Genomic DNA, 24,479 nt, shown 5'->3' with positions numbered 1-24,479 from the left:
TACTGAGACCCTTATAAAAAAAATCTTTGAAAAGACTGATGTCATCACATGTAATTGGTGTAAAATTGGACTTCTTACTCATTCAGAATCTGAAGAATCTAACAAAGTTAACCCTCTTTAAAAAAAAAACAACAACCTTCAGGAACTTTCCACATCAATATGGCTGCTAAGAAACCATTGGAATTACCAGGGGACACCCACTTATTTTTTGAGACAGTCCCCCTGCCTACTGGTTTTAGAAGACTTCAGAGGGATTATTCAGCAAAATGACAAAGTGAAATGGAGCTTGTGGATTGCATTAAGGAACCCCTGCACTGCCAAATTCAAGCACTGTGAGGAACCAAAGCATTGCAGAGCATTTGGAAGAAAGTTTCAGATTATGTATTTAGTTCAAGTACAGCACCTTTCAAGGTTGTTGGGATTCATTGTTGCTCCAAATGAGCCGAGAATGTACCACAGAATATACGAAATACTTTTCAGTGGCTACACATTGCAAGGCAGCACAGTAGTGCTGGACAAGTTGTCTTCCAAATAACTCCACCCACCCCGCTCCTATATCTTCATCATACTGTAAGTCTATATTCCATTAATTCTCCTACTGACACAAATAAAATATTCAGGAAACACAGTATGAACACTGAAGAAAAATAAAAAAGCAGTGAGAAAATCAATCATGTAGCAGCTGTAACCGCAAGAAAATGTGGTCATCAGTACACTCCACGCATGCAGTAAAACCTGGATTATTACACAGGCACCCCAAAACCTGGGAAAATGGGTATAACACAGGTTTGACGGAGAACTCTCCTGGAAAGGGGACCATGTCATTTCTGTCGTTATTCAGCATCTATCAAAGTCAGCACTAAATGAATATTACAGATGTGGTGATGGGTGCAAACTTTCAGTCTTGTAATAGTTTTGAAGTCAACATTTCAAAGGAGGACTCTTTCCAATGTAGTACTTACTTGATCATCAAAACTTCTTCCAGATAGAAAACAATTTAAGTGCAGTAATTGAGATGAAACAAACATTTCTACCAAACAGATTTATTGGCATTTAAAATCAACATGTGGTTTGAAATACTTTCAAAAAAACTAAGAACACATTGTATTCCTCTGCTCACCCCACAAGTCATCAGAACCAGCATTTACACAATTGTTCACAGAATAAGAGTAAAGGACATGCTATTTACATTAAAAGGAAAAAGCCAACCCTTTAATTTGTAAGCAGCTCCAAATGACATTAAAAGATTTGGGTGTTTACCATATTTTATTGTTTGTCTTTACAATACTGAAAGATGTAAAATATTTTGAACAATTAAATGCACTTTTAGAAATACACAAGATCTTTTAACACAGAATGTGATTGTGCGATACTGACATATGTACCCTATTGTATTTAGTGAAACTTATTTGAAGGTCTACCTTTCTTCATTCCTGAGGTGATGGGGGGACATCACTGCTGAGGGGGAAAGGGGTATCATTTATTAAAAACAAGCTATAAAACTTCACAACATTCTTTTTGAATGATAGTAAGAGGTTACAGAATTATTCATTTATTGGTATGACAGCAGGCTTTAGACTTGCATCAAACTCATTTGGCTCAATCCAAACTGTGCAGTTATCCCGCTGGACACAATGAATCCCCCTCCCCCCATCTCCCCCACCCAGCACACATGTCTGGGCACTTACATATGAGAAATGGAAGATCTGCGCCCACCATCTCATTCCCCATAATGGTCTGCCAGAGTGCCCTATAAGGAACCCCTTCATGAGTGGGTGCTGCACATGAGATGCACTGGATCAAGTCTTGTTCTTAGCCTGAAGCTTTTTTGCATAACTCAAAAGACTGCTAATCAAGACTGCTACTTGTCCATTGAAAAGTATAACAGAAATAATTTTGGATGATGTTTGACTTTGGGGCCCAAACTAGTAGTCACTCTAAAAGATTTAGTAGAATTATGGCTCAAGAGCCAATACCTCTTTTAATATTTTAGAGTATAAATTAGACAGTATCAGTACTCAAGAGGACCAACTGTATTCCATTGCTACGCACAATCCGGCAAATACTTTCAACAATTCCACCATGCATGAGATAAAAGTTGCCCCATTATGAAAACACCATTGAGATGCTGCTGCTGCTGGGATATATCAAGGTTTTCCAAAGCGTTGAACAGCCTCCCAATTTGAGAATTGCACTCTGTTGTTCAAAACCCAACTTCCCTAAATAAATACTATGGTAATTAAACAGATAACTTGCAGCGGCCTGAGCAGATATAGTATTATATTATATGATGTGGTTCCACTATAATGGATGTCACAATTAAAAATGTCTTGGTGTTTTATAGGCCTTGTGCACATTCCACAGTCTCCTGCAGTAAGAGAATCATGTCACTTCTCTGAATTTATTATTTTCAGTGTTTTAGAAACACTGGAAGCAGGAATACGAATCCAGGAAAACCTGTACAGTTTTCTGTCTTTGGGCGGAATCCAATACTGCCCAAGTGTTAGCGGAACTGGTCCCAGATTCAGGTTCACACACAGCCAGCCTCATCACTTCCAGTCTGCAAGCAGCCCCTGCCACTTGCAGAACGAAAATGTAATGCTTCTGGAGGCAAGCCCCAAAATGAGTAGAAATGTTCATTTCTGGAAGGGGGCAGGTCAGTGGAACTCCCTTAGCAAGCTCCACTGACCCGCCCTCTTCTAGAAATGAGCATTTCCGCTCGTTCTGGGGCTTGCCTCAAGAAACACTAAATTCTCAATCTGCAAGTGGTAGGGCCTGGCCGCAGACTAGGAATGACTGGGCTGGCCATGTGCACAAGGGCAGCGTTGGATTTTGCCCTTTGTGTCCAAGTATCTTTAGCTTTACAAGTAGAGAGAATCTACCACATGTAATACCCTACAAGGGTGCAAACAGTTTGGGATGCATGACACAGTCCTGGAGCCTCTGTTGTGCCTGTGGGTGATTGTATACTGTCAATGCTCAATCCAGACATTCTAATACACACATGGAGCTCTGTGTGATATGGGGCTGCCCTACTCTCTGGAATACTGGGCAAAGTTTCATATGAAGATACTTAAGAGAATGAGGCATCAGCTGTCAGACAGAGGTCCACCTTAATTCACTATGAGAGCACTGGATACAGATTGCACTTAAGAAAAAGTTCTGGAATGTTTCCCTCAATTTGTAACAAGATGGGAACTGGAGTGTACATTATAGAAACACATACTTTGACAACTAAAGTCTCCTCATTTCTAATGTAGCTGCTTACCATGCTGTTCTAGTAATGAAACATTGAAGTCATGTAGGAAAAGTTAATGATGCAGCCATCCCTCCTGGAAGCCAAGGCAACACTGTCCAAAGAAGCAGCTGCACTGTGGACTCCTCCCATTTGAATTCAAGGCTCTTAATTTTTGGAGTTGTGTGGAACAGAGACATGCTGCAATGGCTCTCCTATCAGAAAGGGAACGGATTCCACACCCATAATGCCAATAAGCTAGATCCACTGAAGCAAAAAAGCATAACTCCCAACTAATTTTAACTGTATTCTCTCCCAGGTTGGTTTATATGTAAATCCAAATTACAGGGGCTGAGCAGTCAAAAATGTTACACCCCAGGGACTCTGATCAAAACTTTACTTTTCTGTTCTCATTAAGTTGAAGTTATTTACTACCCACTTACAACACACAGAAGACATCCATGAAAGCCAACAGAGCTTTTGTGAGTATATTAAAATAAACCTATATTATAACAGAAATATTAAGTCAAATGACTGTAAAGGCATAACACATCTATGTCAAAATACTTCACCATCTGGATGAGGACCAAAACATGGTGTTACCTGTTGAACACACTGTTTCTCAGATTTTAATTTTAACGGGAAATAGTAAAGAGCACCTTAAGGAAGTGGGAAGTTAGCAGGCAATGAATTAATTCCACCTGTGATATTTTTAATGGAAATACTCTTCCTATGCATAGAACCCAGCCAAACTTAAATTATAAATGACACTAATGTTAAAAAACACGCACCAAAATAGAAATGTTCCTAAAATCCATGGTGTGTGAGAAAAATCTGATTCTACTAAAACAGGTAAAATATTTAGCATATGAGTTTCAGTTCTATCTTATAAGTCCACAGGCATGTGACTCTGGGGGCAAGTGGCAAACCTAATAGTTTGGTGCATCAATTCTTTGTAGTAGAAACTCAGATTAGATGGAAGCACATATGAGGGCTTAAAAATAAATTGCTTACTTAGCTCTAACAAGAGCTATCCAAATCAAAAGATTTGTTTTTACTCGAACCCATTTGAGTGTGGTGAACACTCTCAACTTAAAAACATTAAAAATGAAACATCCCCCACCCCTGCAAATGTTCTCAATTTCTTATCAGAGCAACATCCATGAGATCATCATCCTCCCCAATCAAAAAATCAGGGCTGGGCCTGGATGGCCTATCTGATGTAAGAATGGCACCGCTTGTCATAGACAGAGACTGTTCTGAGGAGATGGGAGATTTGGACCAGCTTTCTGGTTTAATGCTGTGCGTTTTCTTTTTGTCCCTCTCTTTGTCACGATCCCTGTCCCGGTCTTTATCTTTCACTTTCTTCTTTTCCTTTTTGTGTTTCTTATGCTTTTCTGAGCTATATTCTGGAAGAGGCCTAATTCCATCATCGGAGCTGGGGCTGTTCTGATAGGATTTCTCTGCGATAGATGATCCTGATTCACTCTCGCTGTCAATATTTTGGGGGGTATATGCAGGAGACTTACTGTGGCTGGGAGAACAACGCTCATGCTTTGGAGTTGACCCACTTATATGTGGCGATCCATAGCTTTTGGAAGATGTCATCTGAGGCCTTAAGCCATCCCCACCTCCTTCCCCAGGTTTTTGCAAGGTAACTTTGGCTTTAATGCTAGGAGAGCCACCATCATGTTTGCTGATGATTATCTTGGCCACTCCAGTACTTCCAACATTCTTTGAATCAGATGCCTTCTTGGAAGAGTCAGAGGAACTCCCGGAAACAGAAACTTTGGATTTCTCCTTATCAATTCTTTCCCGTTTCCCCTGTAATTCACCTCCTGACAAGTTATGTTTGGAGGACATGGAGTGACTTGAGGAACTGGAACTCTGCACCATCTGTCCGTCCATAGAGTCTTCCCCGCCAGGACCACTGGTGACGACACCATGCTTGAGTTTGTCAATGACAGCAGTCAAAGATGGCTTTTTGTTCCGGCTTGGGGACTTGCCTTTGGAACTCCCGTGCTGATTTTGAGATGAAGGCATGGAAGAACTGCCAGATGAAAAGGAAGATGAAGATCCCGCTGAAGAATTTGAAGAAGGAGGTGGCTTCTGAGACATGGAACCGGAGGATCCCATCCCTGAAGAGGACTTCATGCTTGAGCTGGATCCTGCCCCAGACATGTGAGAGCCTCCAGAACCGGAACTAATAGGGGACTTTGCTTTAGACGACGGGGGAGTACCTGGAACGGGTTTCATCGGAGAGGCCAGCTTGTCAGAACCGCCCGAGGGTCTAGAATGAGAAGGAGAAATGTTTGGTTTACTCATGGAAGGGTTCATAAGCGATGAAGGCTTCCCTTGAGGTTTGATCTTGGTACCTCCAGAGCCGCTGCTGAGGCCGTGTTTTGTGATGGGGGAGGACCCAGGCTTGCCCACTGATTGGATGGAGCTTTTGGACTGACCTGATCCAGAGCCGCCTTGGCCCGAGTAGAGGCTGCTGCTCATCTTGGAACCAGAAGACCCATCCGACTTGCTGCTCTTTATTTTGCCCGAGGTCGATGAGGAAGATGAAGAAGACGAGGATGATGACGACGACGACGAAGAGGAGGAGGAGGAATGACTGTGATGACCTTTGCTGCTCAAAGAGGAGACTGAGCCACTGCTTGTGTACTGCCCATGGGATGGTTTGCCAACAGTCACTGTTCCCTTGGGAATCTGGATGGTGATTTTGGGGATGGGAGGAGTGGCTACCCCAGGGGGTGTTTGAGACCTGCCTGAACTTCCAGGAGATTTCGAGCCACCTGTGCTTGCTGGTGGGGTGAAAGGCCTGGTGGATGAACTATGAGAGGGAGATTTGCCTTCTGGCTCCACCTTCCTCCGCTTCTGGACCTTTTCTTTACTCTTCCCATCACTGGATGGGGTGCGGCTGCGTTTTCCACCCTTGCCGTCCAGCCCAGGACCTGTTAAAGAACTCCCAGAACCATTACCCTCTTTAACTCGCTTCTGTGACTTTTCCTTCCCCAAATCTCCTGTACTCAGTAAGGGACTCTGGCTTCCACTATGATGCTCCATGACATCAGAGGCTCCCAAAGCCTTGCTGGCAGCAGTGATAATACTAAAGTCAACTGTGTCCGTTTGACTACTTGTTTTGAACTTACCCTCCCCTCCATCTCCCCCCAGAACTTGCACGCCCAAAGTACTTATCGTTTGCGGTGCAAAGCCCTTGAAGTCATCCGCGTCTCCGCTCTGGCTGCTATCATCAAAATACTCTTCTCCAAAACCGCTTTGGCTCTGGCTGTTCAGAAGGTCAGGGTTGAAATCAACTCCATCAGGGAAAAACTGATTTGAAGAATCGCTGTTTGGGCTCACAGTGGCATCAGCAATCAGGTCAGCTGGATCAGTGTAAGGGTTTTCACTGTTGTTTGACTGAAAGACATCAGGATCAAACAGAGCGCTTTGGGAATGCCCTGAACTAGATGAGTCTCTTACTGGTGTTCCAATAGGAGGGCAATCTTCATTTGAACTTGGCAGCTTGGATGCTTCCTCTGCTATATCAGAAAGAATGTCTGTGACATCAGCACCAATGCTGTCTGAACTGGAGAGACGGACCATCCTCTGAATACTCGCCTGGGCATGAGGCATAGACTGTGGATAGGTTGTTGGTGGAGTGCTGCACTGACTGGGTGCTGGAGTAATATGGGGAGTATCTAAAGTGTCAGCAGTCATATTGACATCGAAGATGGGGTTCTGGGAATCAACATCCATGGAGAACAGCTCTCTTTGGAAGTCATCTTCAGTCTGATGCTTTGGTTTGTCCACTAGGACACGAGATTTCTTCTTCTTTTGCTTGTTGCTCCCTGGCCCCATCTCCATTCTTGGGGAGCCAGAAGATGAGTTTTGCCTTTCAAGTGGGCTACTCCCATAGAGAGTTGAGAAATCTTGAGCTGGATTGTCCTTCAACAGGTTCATGAGCATGGGGTGGTTCTTGGTGTTGCTTGCGGGAGATGACACAGGGGGAGGTGTATGGTGTGGAGGAGTGGGACTGGAGCCAATGGTGGACCCCACATTGCCCGTGATTTGTAGCAAGCTCGTAAGAATGGGGTTCTGAGACACTTTGCTGAAGTCCTCCCCATGGCCCACTGAATCATGCCGTTCTTTTATGCCCATGGTGAACAAGGTGGAAATGGGGCCCCCAGGAAAAGTGCTCGTTGGGGTGGTGGTGCCACTCATTGGGTTGTTGCCAGTGGTCATTCCATAACCTGGGCTGCTAGCAGGCGGCAGATTCTTCTTCACCATGTCTTCAACTGTCTCAGCAATGAGGGACAAAGCTGGTGTGTCTGCTTGGATTGTCTCGGCCTTTCTCCGGATGGCTCTCATGGTCACAGGAATAGACATGCATCTACAAGACAATGTGCAGGAAAGCTCATTTAGTGCATCCTCCCTTTAGTAATTTTCTGCTATAAGTTCAAAGCTAGAGCTTTTCATGAACAAATCTGAACAGTGCTAAGACATTTTCTACAGATTTAAACTATTTCTGTATCATTTGAGAAACTATGTAAGGAGTCCTGTATACTCCTATGCTTCTTTCTAGAGAGAAAGACTCCAGCATCCTGGGAAACAAGGAAGGACGCTGCCTAATGTAATAACATTCCCCTCGTCTTTCCTTCATGAGAATGGATTCCTCTTTAAAGAGTACTTGTGCTTCTTCCATTCTTCATTCAATGAAAATAACAAGATTAAAGCATATTAAGAGTTTGTTGAACTCACACAACTGATCAAGTGAATATAACCTAAGGAACTTTATGAAACATACTAACATCTTTTTGAAAATGCTAAACTGAAGGACTCAGCTCAAATTAGAGACAGAAAGTAAAGTGTGGGATATGGAGACCTAGGTTCTCCTTGCCTTTCTTTCAATGCATATTCTGCACCAATGAAAAACAAATTCTGACATACTTCCTACAGATATCACTTCAGACTTGGTAAAGGTGTACATAATGTATATACACCATCACCAGTGAAGAATACATGCATATTTGACTGTGTGGACACGTATTGTGCAGCCACAGCAAAATACAAACAGTGAAATATAAAATGTATGCATTATTCACATAATTGTGTACACGCACTGCAGCCTTCCCCAAACTGGTACTCTCCAAACGTCTTGGGACTACAATTCCTGACCGTTGGCAATGCTTACTCAGACTGATGGGAACTGACATACAAAACATAGGGAAGACACTAGGTTGGTGAAGGTTGCTGTAGAAAAAAAAGCATTGAGCAGGGGGTTGGACTCGATGGTCTTATAGGCCCATTCCAACTCTGCTATTCTATGATTCTATGTGTGAACTAGCCTTATATCACTGGCTCTAATTCCTGCCAATTAAGAAAACTATTATCTTTTTATCCCAGCATTTTAAACAGCCCACAAAGAAATAGGCTGAGTTTGTCCCTCCTTTGCTGTGCAACAGAAAGCCTATGAACAATTAACAGTTTCCAAACAAGCTGACCTCAAATCTAATTCTTAGCTGTAAGGAGCCTTTAAGAGCAAGGTATACCTTCCAAGACAATAAAGCAGACAATAAAGTAAGTATTGTTAGGCAATCAGTATAGGGTTCCTTAAAGTGTGGCAACCTGACCCACTTTCAGGAGGACTATAATAGGGTCTCAAAAGTGGGGAGAAAAATCACAGGTGGATGGACTTTCGGCAACACCACAAACCTTGATGAGGTTTATTGGTATGGGACGGTCATAGGAATTTAAAGATGGAAAACAGGAGATCCGACCCTGGACGGAAGAAAAGATGTCTCTGCGGTATGAAATGATGAAACGCTTGTACTCCTGAACCTCTGAAGCAATTAGGCAAAATAAGTTCAGGATTCCATTGCTGCAGAAGGACTTCTCATTACTGACAAGAATCTGCTGTGTGTAGACCTTTCCTGCTTTATTGTTGCTACCATGAAAAATGAATGCAAGTAGAAAAATAAGGATAACCTAATATGAACATATATGGTAGGGAAAAGTCACCAGACTTTCTCCTGACCTTTTCACTCTGTGCAACTTTCATTTAAGTACATCTCAGATTTATATTTAACCACAGTCTCCAAAGATCACTTTTTGTTCTGGCTTAAGAAGCATAACATACCTTTGAACAACTTTAGCAATGAAGTCATCTGTGCAGATGAGTGCATCAGAGAGCCCTTTATACAATTTGCAATTCACGTGGGTAGAATCTTGTACATCCATCACCACTGTAAGACACAAAGGGTTCACCGGGAGGGAGTTAAATTGAAAATAGGTCCATCTTTATCTAACACCTGTTCACACATACATCTTTTTCTGAAAACCCTCTCTTCTTGCAACTCACCACAAACCAAGGAGTCATTTACAGGATGCTGAAAGGACACGCTGAAACAGGAGTCAGACAAGGGACAGACTTCAAACTGCAGGATGCCAGGGGAATCTGAAAAGACAGAAGAGCTTGGTAATATAGAAATACCTCTTTGGTATGCCTAGCCATGGGTCTAGAAGGTATGTTCTCTTTGGGCTGCAGAAAGAAAGGCATTAAACCTACAGGGGAATATATATGAGAGAGAGAGAGAGAGAGAGAATATTTCTTGCAGCTCAACTAGGATTTGGAAAATCTGGGTTTGGGAAATGAAGTAGTTGGTCAGGGAGTAGTTTTTGTCTTCCTGAGCACCTCCATAGGAAGATCTAGGTCACATTTTGAGAAGCCTGGCCTTAAATCCAGTGACAGCCAGTGTGGTATAGTGGCTAAAGTGTCTGACTGGGATTCGGGAGATCCGAGTTCTAGTTCCCACTTGGTTTCCCCCATGGAAACCCACTGGGTGGCTTTGGGGCAGTCACAAACTCTCAGCCCAACTTACCTCACAGGGTTGTTGTTGTGAGGATAAAATGGAGAGGAGGAGGATTATGTACACCACCTTGGGTTCCTTAGAGGAAAAAAGGTGGGATATAAATGCAATAATAAATAAATAAATAAATAAAAAATCAGCTCCAGTTTGTAAAAACTGAGTAGGATTAAGGAGCCTTTGAATTTGTCCTGTTTAAAGAAGGACCTACCTCAGATGAGTTGGATGGAAGTGCTGGAGAACAAAAGAACAATTGCCAGGGGTGCATTTCTAAGCACCATGATTAAGAAATCTCACTGATTTCAATGGGGTTTACTTCTGAGCGAATGGGGTTAGAATCAAGTTGTAGGTTTTGCAGAAATGCTTCTTTCCTTGGAATTTTCTAATTACATAAGAACACACAACCCCACCTCCTCTCTATTCCATGGATCTTCCTGTTCCCTGACCTGGGACAAACTTGAATTGGGTCAACTGATTTACTTTGGTTGTCTTAATCACATTTCTATGTGTTTATGCAAATCATTTTTTCTTTGATGCTTGGGGAGAATGGGCATGAGATCCCTAGTTTAAAATCCCCATCCCCGGTCTAATAATCTGCCATTTATTCTGGATTTCGGCACCTTTTGTTCTGCTTGACTCAGAAGCCTTTGGACAAAATCCAAAGAAACAATATGCTCATGAGGACAAGGTGCCTAGGCAGAGTTTTGCTTTATCTTGGCACCAGAGCCATTCCTGCTGTTGAAGAGGCAGGCTACACTGAAGTCAAATCTGTTCATGCACAGTGAGGTAGTTTACCCTCCTGCCTATAAGGAATGTGCTTAGCACTTTTGAAGATGCGCTCTAAGAAGACATAGGAACTGATTCTGAGTCAGATAGGTAAGGGGAGGTAGAAGGAGTTGTTGATGTATTAAGGTGTAATTTTGCATTGCTGCTGTTTTTATCTGGTTGAGCTTTTATATTGTATTTTATATTATGGTTTTATACTGTTGTTTTATACTTTGAATGGTTTTAATTTTTGTGAACCGCCCAGAGAGCTCCGGCTATTGGGTGGTATAGAAATGTAATAAATAATAAATAAATAAATAGGAGCACCGACGCCCCCCTGCCCCTGGTAAGAATAATAGGGAAAGAGAGGGTGAAGCCCAGTTGTAACCTTATCAGTTGGATGACAGCCAAGCCAGACCCTCTCCTAAACCTGTGGGAACGCAGGCTCCTAACAAAGAGTAAGAGTAAGAATAAAAGACCCAAGGGTTAGACATCTGATGAAAAGAGAAGAGCAAGACAAAGCCATGAGATGCTGCAAGAGATTTGCAGCAAGGGAGGTGATCCTATAGAAAACCCCCTCTTGAGAACAGGGCTTGGTAGGTCACTCGGTCTGAAAAGAGGGGTCTCTAGTAGACAGCACTAGTTTAGTAGCAACTCTCCTTTATGGTGCTTTAACTCAGGTAGCTAGCTAAAGCCTACAGTATTATTTATTCATTTATAATATTTATATACCGCTCCCTATTGAAAAATTTCGGAGCGGTGTACAATATAAAATGAAAATAAAAACAGAATAAAACAGTTAAAACAAAATTTAAAAGAAGCAAAAAATTATGCAAAGTTTGCTAGGAAAGCTTGTTGTCAATTGTTGCATAAGGATAGTGTCTGTAGCAGGAAGCAAGGCCTGTTTGTTTGTAGTAGTTTGCATAATAAAAATAATTGACTAGAAATAGGCTTGACAGATTGGCTACAAAGAAAGCCAGGGGCCAGGCACCTAACACTGCTTGATTTTGCAGCCATTTAGGACAATAATTTTCTTCAATGAGACACACAATCTGTAGTGCAGTGGGTGGTGTAGACTTTAGATGTGGAAAACTTAAGTTCAAAATCATTAATCTCAATGGATTTATGCAAGTCACTCCATCTCAGCAAATCCTACCTCACAGAATTGCTGAGAGGATAAAATGAGAAATCTCCTGTATGCCACTTGGCCTCCACGGAGAAAAAAAAAGATGGAAACATAGAATCGTAGAGTTGGAAGGGGTCTATAAGGCCATCGAGTCCAACCCCCTGCTCAATGCAAGAATCCACCCTAAAGCATATCTGACGGATGGTTGTCCAGCTGCCTCTTGAAGGCCACAACCTCCCTAGGTAACTGGTTCCATTGTTGTACTGCTCTAACAATCAGGAAGTTTTTCCTGATGTCCAGCTGGAATCTGGCTTCATGTAACTTGAGCCTATTATTCCGTGTCCTGCACTCTGGGATGATCGAGAAGAGATCCTGGCCTTCCTCTGTGTGACAACCTTTCAAGTACTTGAAGTGTGCTATCATGTCTCCCCTCAAACTTTTCTTCTCCTGAGTAAACAAGGCGAGTTCTTACAGTCTCTCCTCATACGGCTTTGTTTCCAGACCCTGATCATCCTTGTTGTCCTCCTCTGAACGCGCTCCAGCTCATCTACATCCTTCTTGAAATGCGGTACCCAGAACTAGATGCAATACTCAGGATGAGGCCTAACCAGTGCTGAATAGCGGGAGAACCAATACTTTTTGCATGACAAGCTGCTTTGGGTTTCCTTTAGAAAGAAACATGGTCTATTAATTTTAATAAAATAAATATTATTTCTGTGGGTTGTGGCCTTTGCCTACTAACATCCAGATGCCCAGTTTGTTTTGAGGTTTGTCATCTTTTTCTTTATACTTCCTTGCTTGGGCCAATATCCAACTATGTCATTCCATTAGTGCAAATCATGTTGTGCTAGCTGAAACTATGTTCTGAACTATGCGCAAGGGAAAAATTCAACTAGTTATGTTTGCACATGCACAGTTGTGCAAGCCATTGTGTGTAACTCTTATGTAAATTGTTGCACATGACTCTTGTGCAACCTGTTGTGCAATCGATTGTGCAACTGGCTTCACAAGAGGTACATACAACTGGCTGAAATGCACAAGCATAATGCACAATGGGCTACACAATTGTGCTTGCAAAACGTAACTTTAGTTGTTGTACAACTGGTTGCACAACCACAATGGACAACTGCTTGTGCAATGGAAAGATTCAACAGAACTCTGCTAGCACTATTTGAGTTTGCAGAATGACACAATTGGACACCTTGGCTTCCTGCCTACCAGAATGGGATCCAGGAACTTGGACTCCTACTGGTTATTTGGTACATGCCTGCTTACACTATCTAGCACTTTGACAAGGTCAATAAAGACGCAGGCTGCAAGCATCAAACATTTATTTAAAATATTTGCTGACTGGCAAAAAGGCAGATGCCCTAAGTGCAGTACAGTTGTAACTTTACTTCAGTGTTCCTGGAATGATCACAAATATTTGTAAGTAAGGATTCTGCCTAAAGAACATCTGTGGAACTAAAAAGATAGCTTTTTAAACTAATGGATACTGGCCAAATTAAACACATCACCATATCTACATTTCACCTTTTATTCTTTGGGATGAACATGTCAGTAATTGTCTATTTCAAGTTACAACATAAATCTTTCAAAAACAGTTCAGGCAATGTACAGTGGTCAGCACTCACCTTCTTTTAAGATTGTTCGCTTGACACAGCTGCCTATCAGCGTATTGTAGGCCACCTGATGCCGAATCATATTGAGGATGAGAGGCACTCGACTAGGATAGTGGAAAGCAATTTTGCTAAGTAGAGTCCCCTGAAGGCTTCGTCCATCTGGCAAGGGGGCATCTTTGTTGAGGAAGTAGCAGTGTTGTTGTCCTGGCAAAGCCTGACATGGGAATAAACACACACAATCTCATTGGGTTCCTTGGAGGAAAAAAATGCAGGGTATAAGTGCAATAATATTTATTACTAGTAAAACACTGATGAATGCTACAACAGCATGTATAGCCAGGAGATGCAAACTGAACCACTATTTTTCAAAAACAACAAAACTACATTATTTCTTTAAAATACTTTTATGTGTGTTTTTGTCCATCAAATAACGTGGGACCCAGTGATATGCCATAAACCAGCCTTACGCAGCTTGGTGTCATCCAGATGCTTTGGACTACAACTCACATCAATCCCAGCCAGCATGGTCAATGATGAGAGATGACGGGAGTTGTAGCCCGAAACATCTGCAGGGCACTACATTGGGGAAGGCCATATTGCCCACTTTGTTCGGGGCCCTATTATATTGCTTTCTTAGTAAAATAATTAAACTGATACTGAGAAGAAAAGCGATACCTTTCTGCCAACTCATTACACTTTTACAGGCACTTTTTAAAAAATTAGTAACTGTGGCATCTAAATCTGTCTTCTGACGAGAGATAGTGGGAAATATTAGTATACAAAGCCACACAGCCAAAAGTGTTCAGGAAAAAATATATTTTGCTGATCTGACTTATTACTAACAAAAATGGAGTTTGTTGAACATGGATTGCCCCCATTCACTTTAGACCAAGGCCCTGCCCCCACCCACTATGAAGGGAAGTAGGATCATTATCCTCTGTTAATAGCAAACCTGGAGCGTACGGTGCCTATCAGTTTGGAAGGAAAGGAAAAGGGGCCGTCTAAATTTATTTATTTATTTGTTACATTTATATACCACCCCATAGCTGAAGCTCTCTGGGCAGTTTACAAAAGTTAAAAACAGCAGTTCCCACATACTCATAGACTCTCTAAGTAGATAAGTTTACAAATTAAAAGCAACGGATATTTTCAAAAAACTGTAAAAAAAAGCTTCTAGGAAATATTTAGATGTCAGTTGAGAAGAGAAAGGAAACTGATGGTATGGACGATGGAGGAGGAAGAGAAAAGGGAATGACCTTGCTTAAGCCCTTTATTATAAATTTCTAGGTAGGAGAGGAAGATGCATTCCTTGAAGTACCCCCCACACCCCTTCTTGCACTATTGAGGGCAAAAAAACAAAACAAAAAACAACCACACTTTTATCTTTCTTAATTTCCAGAATCCCCTACTAAAAAACAATTGGATTCCAGGCTGGAAGTCAAGAAAAAGCTGGTTGTGCTTTTTATACTGTAATTTGTATTTGTGTTTTTAACCTGTTGGTTGTTTTATTATGGTTTTAATTTTTGTGAACCACCCAGAGAGCTTCGGCTATTGGGCGGTATAAAAATGTAATAAATAAATAAAATAAAATAAAATAAAATTATATAACACAGCACAGAAGAAGGGTGGGGGTTGGTGAGAAATAAAGAAGAACTCATGTAGACTATGCAGGGCTCATACTCCATATTCAGGTATATTTTAGGGGCTTTAGGGTACTTTCAGGTCAAACAAAGGGACCAAAATAGGGACCTCATAAAAGCTATAGAAACAACAAAAATGTCACTTAAAAGAATGTGTTTTTTTTAAAAAAAAACAAAACAAAAACACCACCCTACCACTAAGACGGTTAAGGTCAACCAAAAAACTTTTTAAAAAACTCTTTTCAATGCATATTAACTCTTTAAGTTCAATTTTAGCTTGTCTTTTAACTTTAACTCAACTTTTAAGTTCATCGCAGGGTCTTGCTATTTACTGTTTTACTCTGTACAGCACCATGTACATTGATGGTGCTATATAAATAAATAAATAATAATAATAATAATAATAACAACCAAAATAAAGTTTTTTGAGTATTTTTTTAATGATTTTCAATATAATTTTTTAGGCAATTTGCAGCAATTCAGGCCCGATGTCTTTAAAAACTGGTAAGTTCCAACCTTTCGTCCTGGGTACAAAGTTAAATTGCCTCTTCAGGGCCCTTTCCCCTAGTTGTTGTTGTTGTTGTTGTTGTTGTTGTTGTTGTTGTTATTATTATTATTATTATTATTATTATTATTATTATTATTTGGTCCTGGAGCCTTTCCTCTTTGGTTGGCGTTTCTTCCATTTCTTGTGGCAGCAGTAACCTTTCTTCTTTCCTGTGGGTCTCCCTTGGCCACTTCTTGTGTTTTTTCCATCCCGAGACTGTTAGGTTATTGAAGGGCGAAGGTTGTTTTTTTGTTATAGGTGCTTGGAGAAGATATGAAAAAAATTAGGTCAAAAGTTTAACTTTGTTAAATGGGGAACCGCCGTCCTAGTAAAGATAGGTTGCTACAAAAGGATTCACTTGGACATCAAATCGGGACATGGGCAAAAATTATAACTGACACTGAAGTATACATAATATACTTTTGTGTCTCTAAAATAAATGTTGCCAAAGGTTTTGAAAAAATTAGTCAACATGTTGCCACAAGAAAATATTCAAAAAACTGTGAAATAAAATGTTGTACCAGGGACGAAAGGTTGAAACTTACCAATTTTTAAAGACATTGGGTATGAGTTGCTGCAACTTGCCTAAAAAATTATACTGAAAATCATAAAAAAATTACATAAATTATTCAAAAAAATATTCATATACCCATTTTTAGGAACTTTAGGGAACCTAGGATTTTAAAAAAAGGGACTTTTAGGGGCTTTGTTTCAGTTTAGGGCATTTTAGGGACTTTAGGGACCAAGTACGAGCCCTTCACTATGTGAATCCAGCAATTAATCAGTGCAATTCCATACATGTCTACTGAGAGATGTCCCACTCAGTAAATTGTGCTTACCATTAAGTAAGTGAGCACAGGATTACAACCTAAGACTACGGTTGAGGGCAGGTGAGCAATGGAATTTGTAAGCGAAAGAAAAAAGGGAGGAATGGAAGAAGAAAGAAGGAATTAGTCTGCTTGATTTTCTTAACAGTTTATAATATCCTCGAAGTAAGCATTAGGGTCAGGGACACGGGGACCACGAGGTTAAAGACTCTCTTCCCCACACGATAGCAATACGTTCTCAGGTTCAGGGCCCATATAGCACAGTGGAAGCAAGGTTTCAGGAGATTAACCGAAAGGTATTCTCTGAGAGCCCCAAACAGCACAACAAGGCTCCTGTTCCAAGAAGCCTGGAGCCCTGAACAGAAGCATTCCTGTTAAGGGGTGGGGATACCTATAACAAAATATTGCCGTGTCCCCACTGGTTAGTATTTATTTATTTATTACATTTCTATACCGCCCAATAGCCGGAGCTCTTTATAGTGAAGCTTCAGGATAGGCTGCAGTGATGGGTCCTCATCTTAATGCATACTAAAGTCAGGTTATGTAAGCCTAACAAATTCTCTACAGCTCAATCCTACCCTGTGGGTGGGTGATGTTTAGATGACACTGTCTAAGATTTTTCCAGCCCTCTCCAATGATGTGTTTTAATTCCCCACTTGGTCACTTACAGCATAGAAGCGCATATTGTGGTTCAATGGTCCAGGGGCCTCCTCCTTGGAGAGTTCAAACTGCACGATGAGCTCATATAAGGGGACATATGTTGGAGGGGTGTCAAACAATGGGATGCCTGAAGATAGAGAAATCATTATCACCCAACCCAGAGCCTTGTCCTCTAATTACAAAAGCAGTAACTGTTAGCACATCTTACAGTTGGAGTAGAGGAGATTACAATAGTTATCAGTGCAATCTCACAACTTCTCTATGGGTGAGATACTCAATGCACTGTGGAATTACTATAATCAAATATCCAGAAACCACTGGTGTTTAACATGTACATATTCCCATTTGGCAATTGGATGCCAAAGACTAAAAACATATTGACATAAGAGCACATGAAAATCAGTGAGGTCCCATAGAGTATATGCTGCACCTGGGAAAACTGGCTTCAAAAGCCTGATCACCCATAGATTTATGCTAGGAGAGCTGCAGGCGCTCTCCTTCTCAAGTTCTTCCCTGTCTAGCTTCCAGTCCATCGAACAAGCATATTGGTGAGATAGCCTAGCAAAGCTTTGTGAGACTGAGTTAAAAGAACCATTGTATTAAAGATGACTAAGAAAGGCTATATGTAATCCAAGTTGTACGCCATGGAAATCCATATAATTCCCGCCTCCCCAATTTGGCAAACATTGCATGTTTTCCTATATCTGCTTACCTTGCCTCTTTTGATTGACTGATAAAATTATGGTCTCAAGGGCTTCAGAAGTTTGGCATTTTAAAAATGCAAGAAGAAAATCTGTCTGAGGGAATAATATTGACCAAGATTAACTTTAGGTGGTCAGTAGGGGCATTGGGGGCCGGGGTGAAGGATAGGGGCATTCATGTCTGCTCATTACCACTGCAAAACTCTGTTTAATCTTACTCTTTCTTATCCTTTTCCAGACTGTATCATATATTTCCATGTTTGCTTCATTATGATGAGCAGTAGAAACTTGTTTTGATTTTTTTAAAAAGAAAGAAGATTCTCAGGATCTGAAACTGGTACTGCAGTTACGTGGAAAACACTGATTGCGTTCCTCTGGGTGTCAGGATGTGGCACTAAAATCTCACTAGTGATAGCAAAACTCAAGCAACCGCTTATCTGAAGCCTTGACTGACCTGTGCAGTTCTGAAGTTTCTGAATGAAAGCCCGAGATACTGGAATAGGCCTTGGAAACTTTAAGAAAAAGCAAGCTGGCAAATCAACACTATTGGCACTGGTAATTGACGAGAAGGAGGGAGTCCTGGAAGAGAAGGGATTGACAGTATATTACATCTATGCTCACACAAATGCTTGCATTTGGTATTCTAGAGTAATCATTTTTAAACTGTGTTTGGGGGCATAATTAGAGATGATGGCTTTGAACTCTGATCACTAACACTGGATTCAGAAAGCTTGAGGGTACCATCTCCCATATGAACCTCCCTCCATACAGAGATTGGCCAATGAGACCTTGCTCTAAGTGTTGCAACCATCAGACATTAGGTTTATAGCTGTGTGAAGCAGGGCTTTTGTAGGACAACTATGGAAATTCCTCCGAGAGGGGTTGCTAGGCTCTGTGACCTTTTAACTTTAGGAAGAGTGTAAATATGTTTCCGTTTCCACAGGTCTTTAACCATATCTGACTGACTTATTCAGGTTGTTGATTTGTTCCTGTTAAATGCTATGAGTGCTCTTTGTGCCAGAAAGCTGAGCTGCAAATAAGAGACTGTAGACTATGAGTTGGATGGCATCTATATTTTATCTCTGAACCCCTGCCCCCGCCAATAGTATTGAACTCAGAACCTGTTGCTGCCAGCTCTAGCAAAAAACATAATTCACATTTGACTTTCAAGTGATAGTAGCTACAGAGCAAAATATTTCTTCAACAAAGAATGGCATGTAGGAAGCGGAGGAAACTTACTATGGAGAAGAAAACCAACATGAGCATTGTCCATCCCTAATGACATTATTTTAATCCATTATGACAGCGTTCCCTAATCCATTAGCCACAGCCACCATGTCCAATGGCCAAGAATCCTGAAAGTTGTAGTCCCAAACATCTAGAGAGTACCAGTAACGTTTGGAGAGGGGAAGGCTGTATTATGGTAACAAAATAGTGTGAGCATATAAACGGTGCCTTTTTCTTACCCTTTGTTGTCCACAGGATGAGATCCCATAATCAGGGGGGCAATCGGAAGTTTGTTCATAGTCAAGGTTCCTTCAATTGTAACACATACATTCATACCCAAGGAACGAGGAACTGAAAGGGAGGGTGGGAAAGAGAGAGTGTAAACTTTTCAAACAACTGTAGATTAAAAAAACAAACCACTACAGAGCAATGAGTTAAAAACTGTATACTGCACAGCTCATCGGCAGCATTATTTACTGCAATCCCAAAAAGGCATGTATGAAGCTTTTCCTTCAATGGAGGATGGTATCCTTGAATGAGCTGTGCTTCTCACTTCCTCCAGTAGACAGCTCTATGCAAATTGGACTCATCCACTTCATACTGTGGGGGAACACACACACACACACACGCCCCCCCACTCAACTATTCTAGCCCTGTCTGGTGCCAAGGCAGTAAGCATCAACAGAGCTCAAACAAAGTTACCATATATTTTAAAAGAGACTGTTTTTTCCTTCCTTCCACCCTTTTTTGCTGCCAACACAAATTTTGGTGGTGCAATGGTGGCTAGCGGAGTTAAGTGAGGTCTTGTTTATTATTTGTTACAATAATCCAAACTCTACCTCACTGCAATAAAGGATATGTTTCTGTCAAGAAACACCTGCCTGGGTCTCAAAAAGAAGCTTCGAAACAGCTTTCTTTGAAGTAGATTTAGAAACACAGAGGAGGGCTAGAAATAACTTGCAAGAACATACCACTGTTCTCATTCAGAATGATGGGAGCTCCAGTACCATCTTCAATCAAATCATAGGGTGAAACGTAATACTTCAAATTCATCAGGTGACCTGGAAGAAAAAGGCTTGTTAACGGAAAATAGAGCACAGTGGGCTTGAGAAGGACACAACTTGAAGCCTATGGATGTAGAACGTTCGTTAACTGGGCATTCAGCATAATCAGGGAGTTCAGAGCTCTTGAGACAGAGACCAAGTTTGCATGACTTTACGTGCAGGGGCTGTTGTGCCAGGTGCCTGCAGGCTCTGTTTTTGCATGGGACCCAGCTCGCCATGTCATGAGAACCAAGGCAGCAGAGGTTGTCTGAGGGTTAGACTACCCTCAAATAACCCCTGTAATTTTTTAGGGTTATTTGAGAGTTGACCCTCAAATAACTCATGTTACCTGGGTTTGCATGACACGACAAGCTGGGCATCAAGCATGGGCACCCAGCACAATGTGACAGCCCCTGTGAGAAAATTAAGCCACAGTGCTACTGTCATGCAAACCAAGTCAAAGAATTTTGTTGCACTCCTGCTTCCCATATGTTCGTCTTCTCATGATAATCCATGCATTCCCAGGTCTCCTTCCTCTGCCACTTAGGTTTTTGTTCCACATTACTCCATTCTGTAAGAGGTTTTTGCCCAATCATCTGGCTTTCCGCATTGAATTCCAAACCATGAATTGAATCACATCGCGTGTGTGTACCTGAGTCTAAAGACCAGGGATAGACTGGGGATTCTGTTAGTGTACCGGCCACCCCACTGCCTATGAGACTCCCTGGCTGAGCTCACGGAACTGGTCTCTGAGTTGGTGTTGGAGTCGCCTATTATTATTTATTTATTTATTTATTTATTTATTTATTTAGCACCATCAATGTACATGGTGCTGTACAGAGTAAAACAATAAATACCAAGACCCTGCCACATAGGCTTACATTCTAATAAAATCATAATAAAACAATAAGGAGGGGAAGAGAATGCACCAAACAGGCAGTATAAAAGTCAGAACAAAATCAAGTTTTAAAAGCTTTAGGAAAAAGAAAAGTTTTTAGCTGAGCTTTAAAAGCTGCGGTTGAACTTGTAGTTCTCAAATGTTCTGGAAGAGCGTTACAGGCGTAAGGGGCAGCAGAAGAAAATGGACGAAGCTGAGCAAGGGAAGTAGAGACCCTAGGGCAGGCGAGAAACATGGCATCAGAGGAGCGGAGAGCACGAGCGGGGCAATAGTGTGAGATGAGAGAGGAGAGATAGGAAGGAGCTAGACCGTGAAAAGCTTTGTAGGTCAACAGGAGAAGTTTATATTGGATTCTGAAGTGAATTGGAAGCCAATGAAGAGATTTCAGAAGTGGAGTAACATGTGTAAGGATAATTAGCTCCCCCTTCCATCCCTGATACTCCAATTTCACTTGGGCCAGCGGCGCCTCGAAGGGAGGCGCTCCATACGGGGTCACTTTTATGGTTCGGCCCACCAAACTTTGTCCAGGTTTCAGCAGTCCTATATGGGCCGAACTTAAATCCGCACCGGTATCCCTCTGAGCCCGAATTGTCTTCCCATTGACCACCACACACTCACAGAATTTGCGACGACTCCACTGGAGCTGCGCCGGAGTCACCAGCTGCATGGAAATCGCGTTTGCGGGCTCGGGACTCCCGGATGCCACAGCGGCCTGAGCCACTCCTGCTGATTCCGCTCGCATGTGTTCCCACTCCAAGTCGGTCGCCTCGCCACCACTATCATTGCTCCAGTTGGACCCAGGTGAGGGTGGCGCCATCGGTGCCGCCGCCGCTCGCACCCCGGGTGAAGGTTTTGCCCCTACGGCTGGTGACTTAGCGGCTAGCTTGGGGCATTCCCTCTTCATATGCCCTGGCTCCTTCCAGTAGAAACACCCGCCGCTGGGGGTTCCGCCCGCCGCTGCTGCTCCGCCCTTCTCTCGCCGCTCCTTGGCTGGCCACACAGGTTTCTTCTCTGCAGGGCCCGTTCCAGTCCGCCCCTCCGGCAGCCTCGGCGCCCCGCCAACTCCTTTCCGCTCAAACACCTGCAGCCGGTCCGCCATCTTGGCCGCCTCCATCACGGTTCTCGGATTCTTCTCTCCGACCCATGCATCGAACTTCTCCGGGAACTGCCGATACAATTGTTCTTTTGCCACCAATTTTTTTGCCCCTCTCAAGTCTCGCACCCCTTCCGCTTCCATCCAGGCATCCATGGCTGTCACCATCCTGGTGGCAAAGGCGGAAAAAGTTTCTTTCGGACTCTTGGCCAGCCGGCGAAACTTTTGTCGGCAGTGCTCTGCTGTTAAAGCAAACTGTTCTTTGGCCAGGCTTTTAAAATATAGGTAGCTATTACGCAGCTCCCGTGGGATGGTAGCCACCATTTCTCGCAAAGTTCCCGTAATCTGCGGCCTCAGCAAACTCATCCTCTGGGCGACTGGCACCCCCATCTCGTCACACGTGTCCTCGAACAGGGCCAGAAACGCTCCCACATCGTCCCCCTCCTGGAACACGGGGAATGCCCTTCTATCAATCCGTGGGCCGGGGTTTCCTCCCCTCTCCATCAGCTGCAGTTGCCGAGCCATCATTTCCCTGCAATCCGCATACATTCTCCGCATCCTCTGCTCCTCGGTTTCGCCGCCGTTCCCGTTTGTCCTTCCTGGAGAGCGAGGGAGCAGAGGCGGGCGGCTCTCCTGCCGCTGCGGGACCCACATTTTCTGACCCTTCTCCTCCGGTCCTCCGGGCTTCCACGACGCTGTGGCCCGCCGCGAACTGGGCCCTTCCTCAACTTCCTCGGCCAACAACTCCGCCGGCATGGACGTTCCCAGTTTGCATTCGTACCACGCCTTGTCTGCCGCCTGTGGCATCCACCACCGCCCTGCCGAACGTCTCCGAACTGTCCCCTCGAAGCCGGGTGTCTCCTGCAATCCCCACCCTAAGGTGGCTGCACTGGACTCCCCCCCTGCTTCTTCCCGAGGGTTTTCTCCATCCTCTACTCCTGGAGCTTCCGCTCCCTGAATCTGAGCTAATTCTTCTTCTCCCAGGGGCATCCCCTGCAACATCCTGGCTGGACTACCCTTTGCTGGTTTAGGGCTCAGTTCCATCTCCTGCTCTCCTTGTCTTGCCAGCATTTATTCCTCCAGATCTGTGTCAAATCCCAGCGCTGCCCACCATGTAAAGGAAACCACACTCAGCCAAACCGGCTGTCCACTGGATTTTGCACAGATCTTGGAATAAAGCACACAGCTCTCAAATTGAAAGGGTTAGGCCCAATCCTTTATTGAAATTGGAAGGGTAAGAGGCAAGCAACACATCAGATTAGCTACTAAAATTGATACAGAAATAACACCCTGAACCCCAATACCAGCAATACTAATACATTGTTACGGAATATACTTCCCCAGCCAGGTGTCCTTCAGCTCAGGCGCCAGGCCCCACGTTTGGTAGACTTTTATGGCCACTCAGCTATTCTACTCCCCCCTCCCTCCGGATGGGCCATTTTTTCCCTTCACAGATGCAAACTGCCCCAAGGCCACTTCTCTCGCCTTGACGGAGCCAGGAGATGGCCTCATGCCCACGGCCAGGTGGAGAGATAAGCGGCACTTCTGCAATTCTATAACAGACAATAGACAATGAATAAAATTCTTAAAAACAGCCATTCTTTGTACACTTAACCCTTTCCTTACAACATGGTCAGAGCGGCGAGCCAAGAAGATGATCTTAGCAGCAGAGTGGTGAACAGAAACCAATGGACTGATGTGAGAAGAAGGAAGGCCAGTGAGAAGAAGGTTGCAGTAGTCCAACCGAGAAATAACCAAAGCATGAACAAGAGTCTTGGCAGAAGAGACAGACAAAAATGATCGAATCCTGGCAATATTATACAGGAAAAAACGACAGGATTTAGCTACTGTCTCAATATGAGGAATAAAGGAGAGCGAGGAATCAAATATAAAGCCAAGACCACAAGCTTCCTTGACTGGAGTAAGTGTAACATCATTGACAGTAAAAGAGAATGAGAGATGAGGAGAAGGTTTAGGAGGAAAAACAAGCAATTCAGTCTTTGCCATATTAAGTTTCAAACAACGATGAAGCAACCAAGCTGAGATATCTGAAAGACATGCCGAGATACAATCGTGAACATCGGGAGAAAGATCCGGAGATGAAAGATATAATTGTGTATCATCGGCATACAGATGATATTGGCTTTTGATACAGAAGAACTCAGGGAGCTGAAGCGGGAAGGACGACTAGAGCGCTGATGGCAGAAAACTCAACTTATATTCGAC

The 24,479-nt window shown here is 42.9% G+C and overlaps 1 protein-coding gene across 2 annotated transcripts in view; it reads right to left on the bottom strand.

Annotated features, from left to right (window-relative positions):
* Nucleotides 1–1,027: 1,027 nt before the first annotated feature.
* MED1 (mediator complex subunit 1) overlaps nt 1,028–24,479 on the bottom strand; it is a 45,487-nt gene continuing 22,035 nt past the window's right edge. The window contains exons 10-18 of one of the 2 annotated variants that reach the window (XM_063138494.1): nt 20,191–20,280; nt 19,459–19,570; nt 18,447–18,571; nt 17,300–17,418; nt 13,630–13,831; nt 9,600–9,695; nt 9,378–9,483; nt 5,695–7,631; nt 5,396–5,525 (exon numbers count right to left, since the gene is read on the bottom strand). In XM_063138494.1, the coding sequence (XP_062994564.1) occupies nt 5,488–5,525; nt 5,695–7,631; nt 9,378–9,483; nt 9,600–9,695; nt 13,630–13,831; nt 17,300–17,418; nt 18,447–18,571; nt 19,459–19,570; nt 20,191–20,280 (2,825 nt within the window). In that variant the 3' untranslated portion in view covers nt 5,396–5,487. Of the gene's footprint in view, nt 7,632–9,377; nt 9,484–9,599; nt 9,696–13,629; nt 13,832–17,299; nt 17,419–18,446; nt 18,572–19,458; nt 19,571–20,190; nt 20,281–24,479 lie in introns of both variants that reach the window. The other variant, XM_063138493.1, reaches the window with a different exon arrangement.

Source organism: Elgaria multicarinata, chromosome 11 (assembly GCF_023053635.1).
Source record: "Elgaria multicarinata webbii isolate HBS135686 ecotype San Diego chromosome 11, rElgMul1.1.pri, whole genome shotgun sequence".
NCBI classification, from domain to species: Eukaryota; Metazoa; Chordata; class Lepidosauria; order Squamata; family Anguidae; genus Elgaria; species Elgaria multicarinata.
Note: the sequence above shows the minus strand (reverse complement) of the source record. Positions and strands in the feature narration are given on the sequence as shown.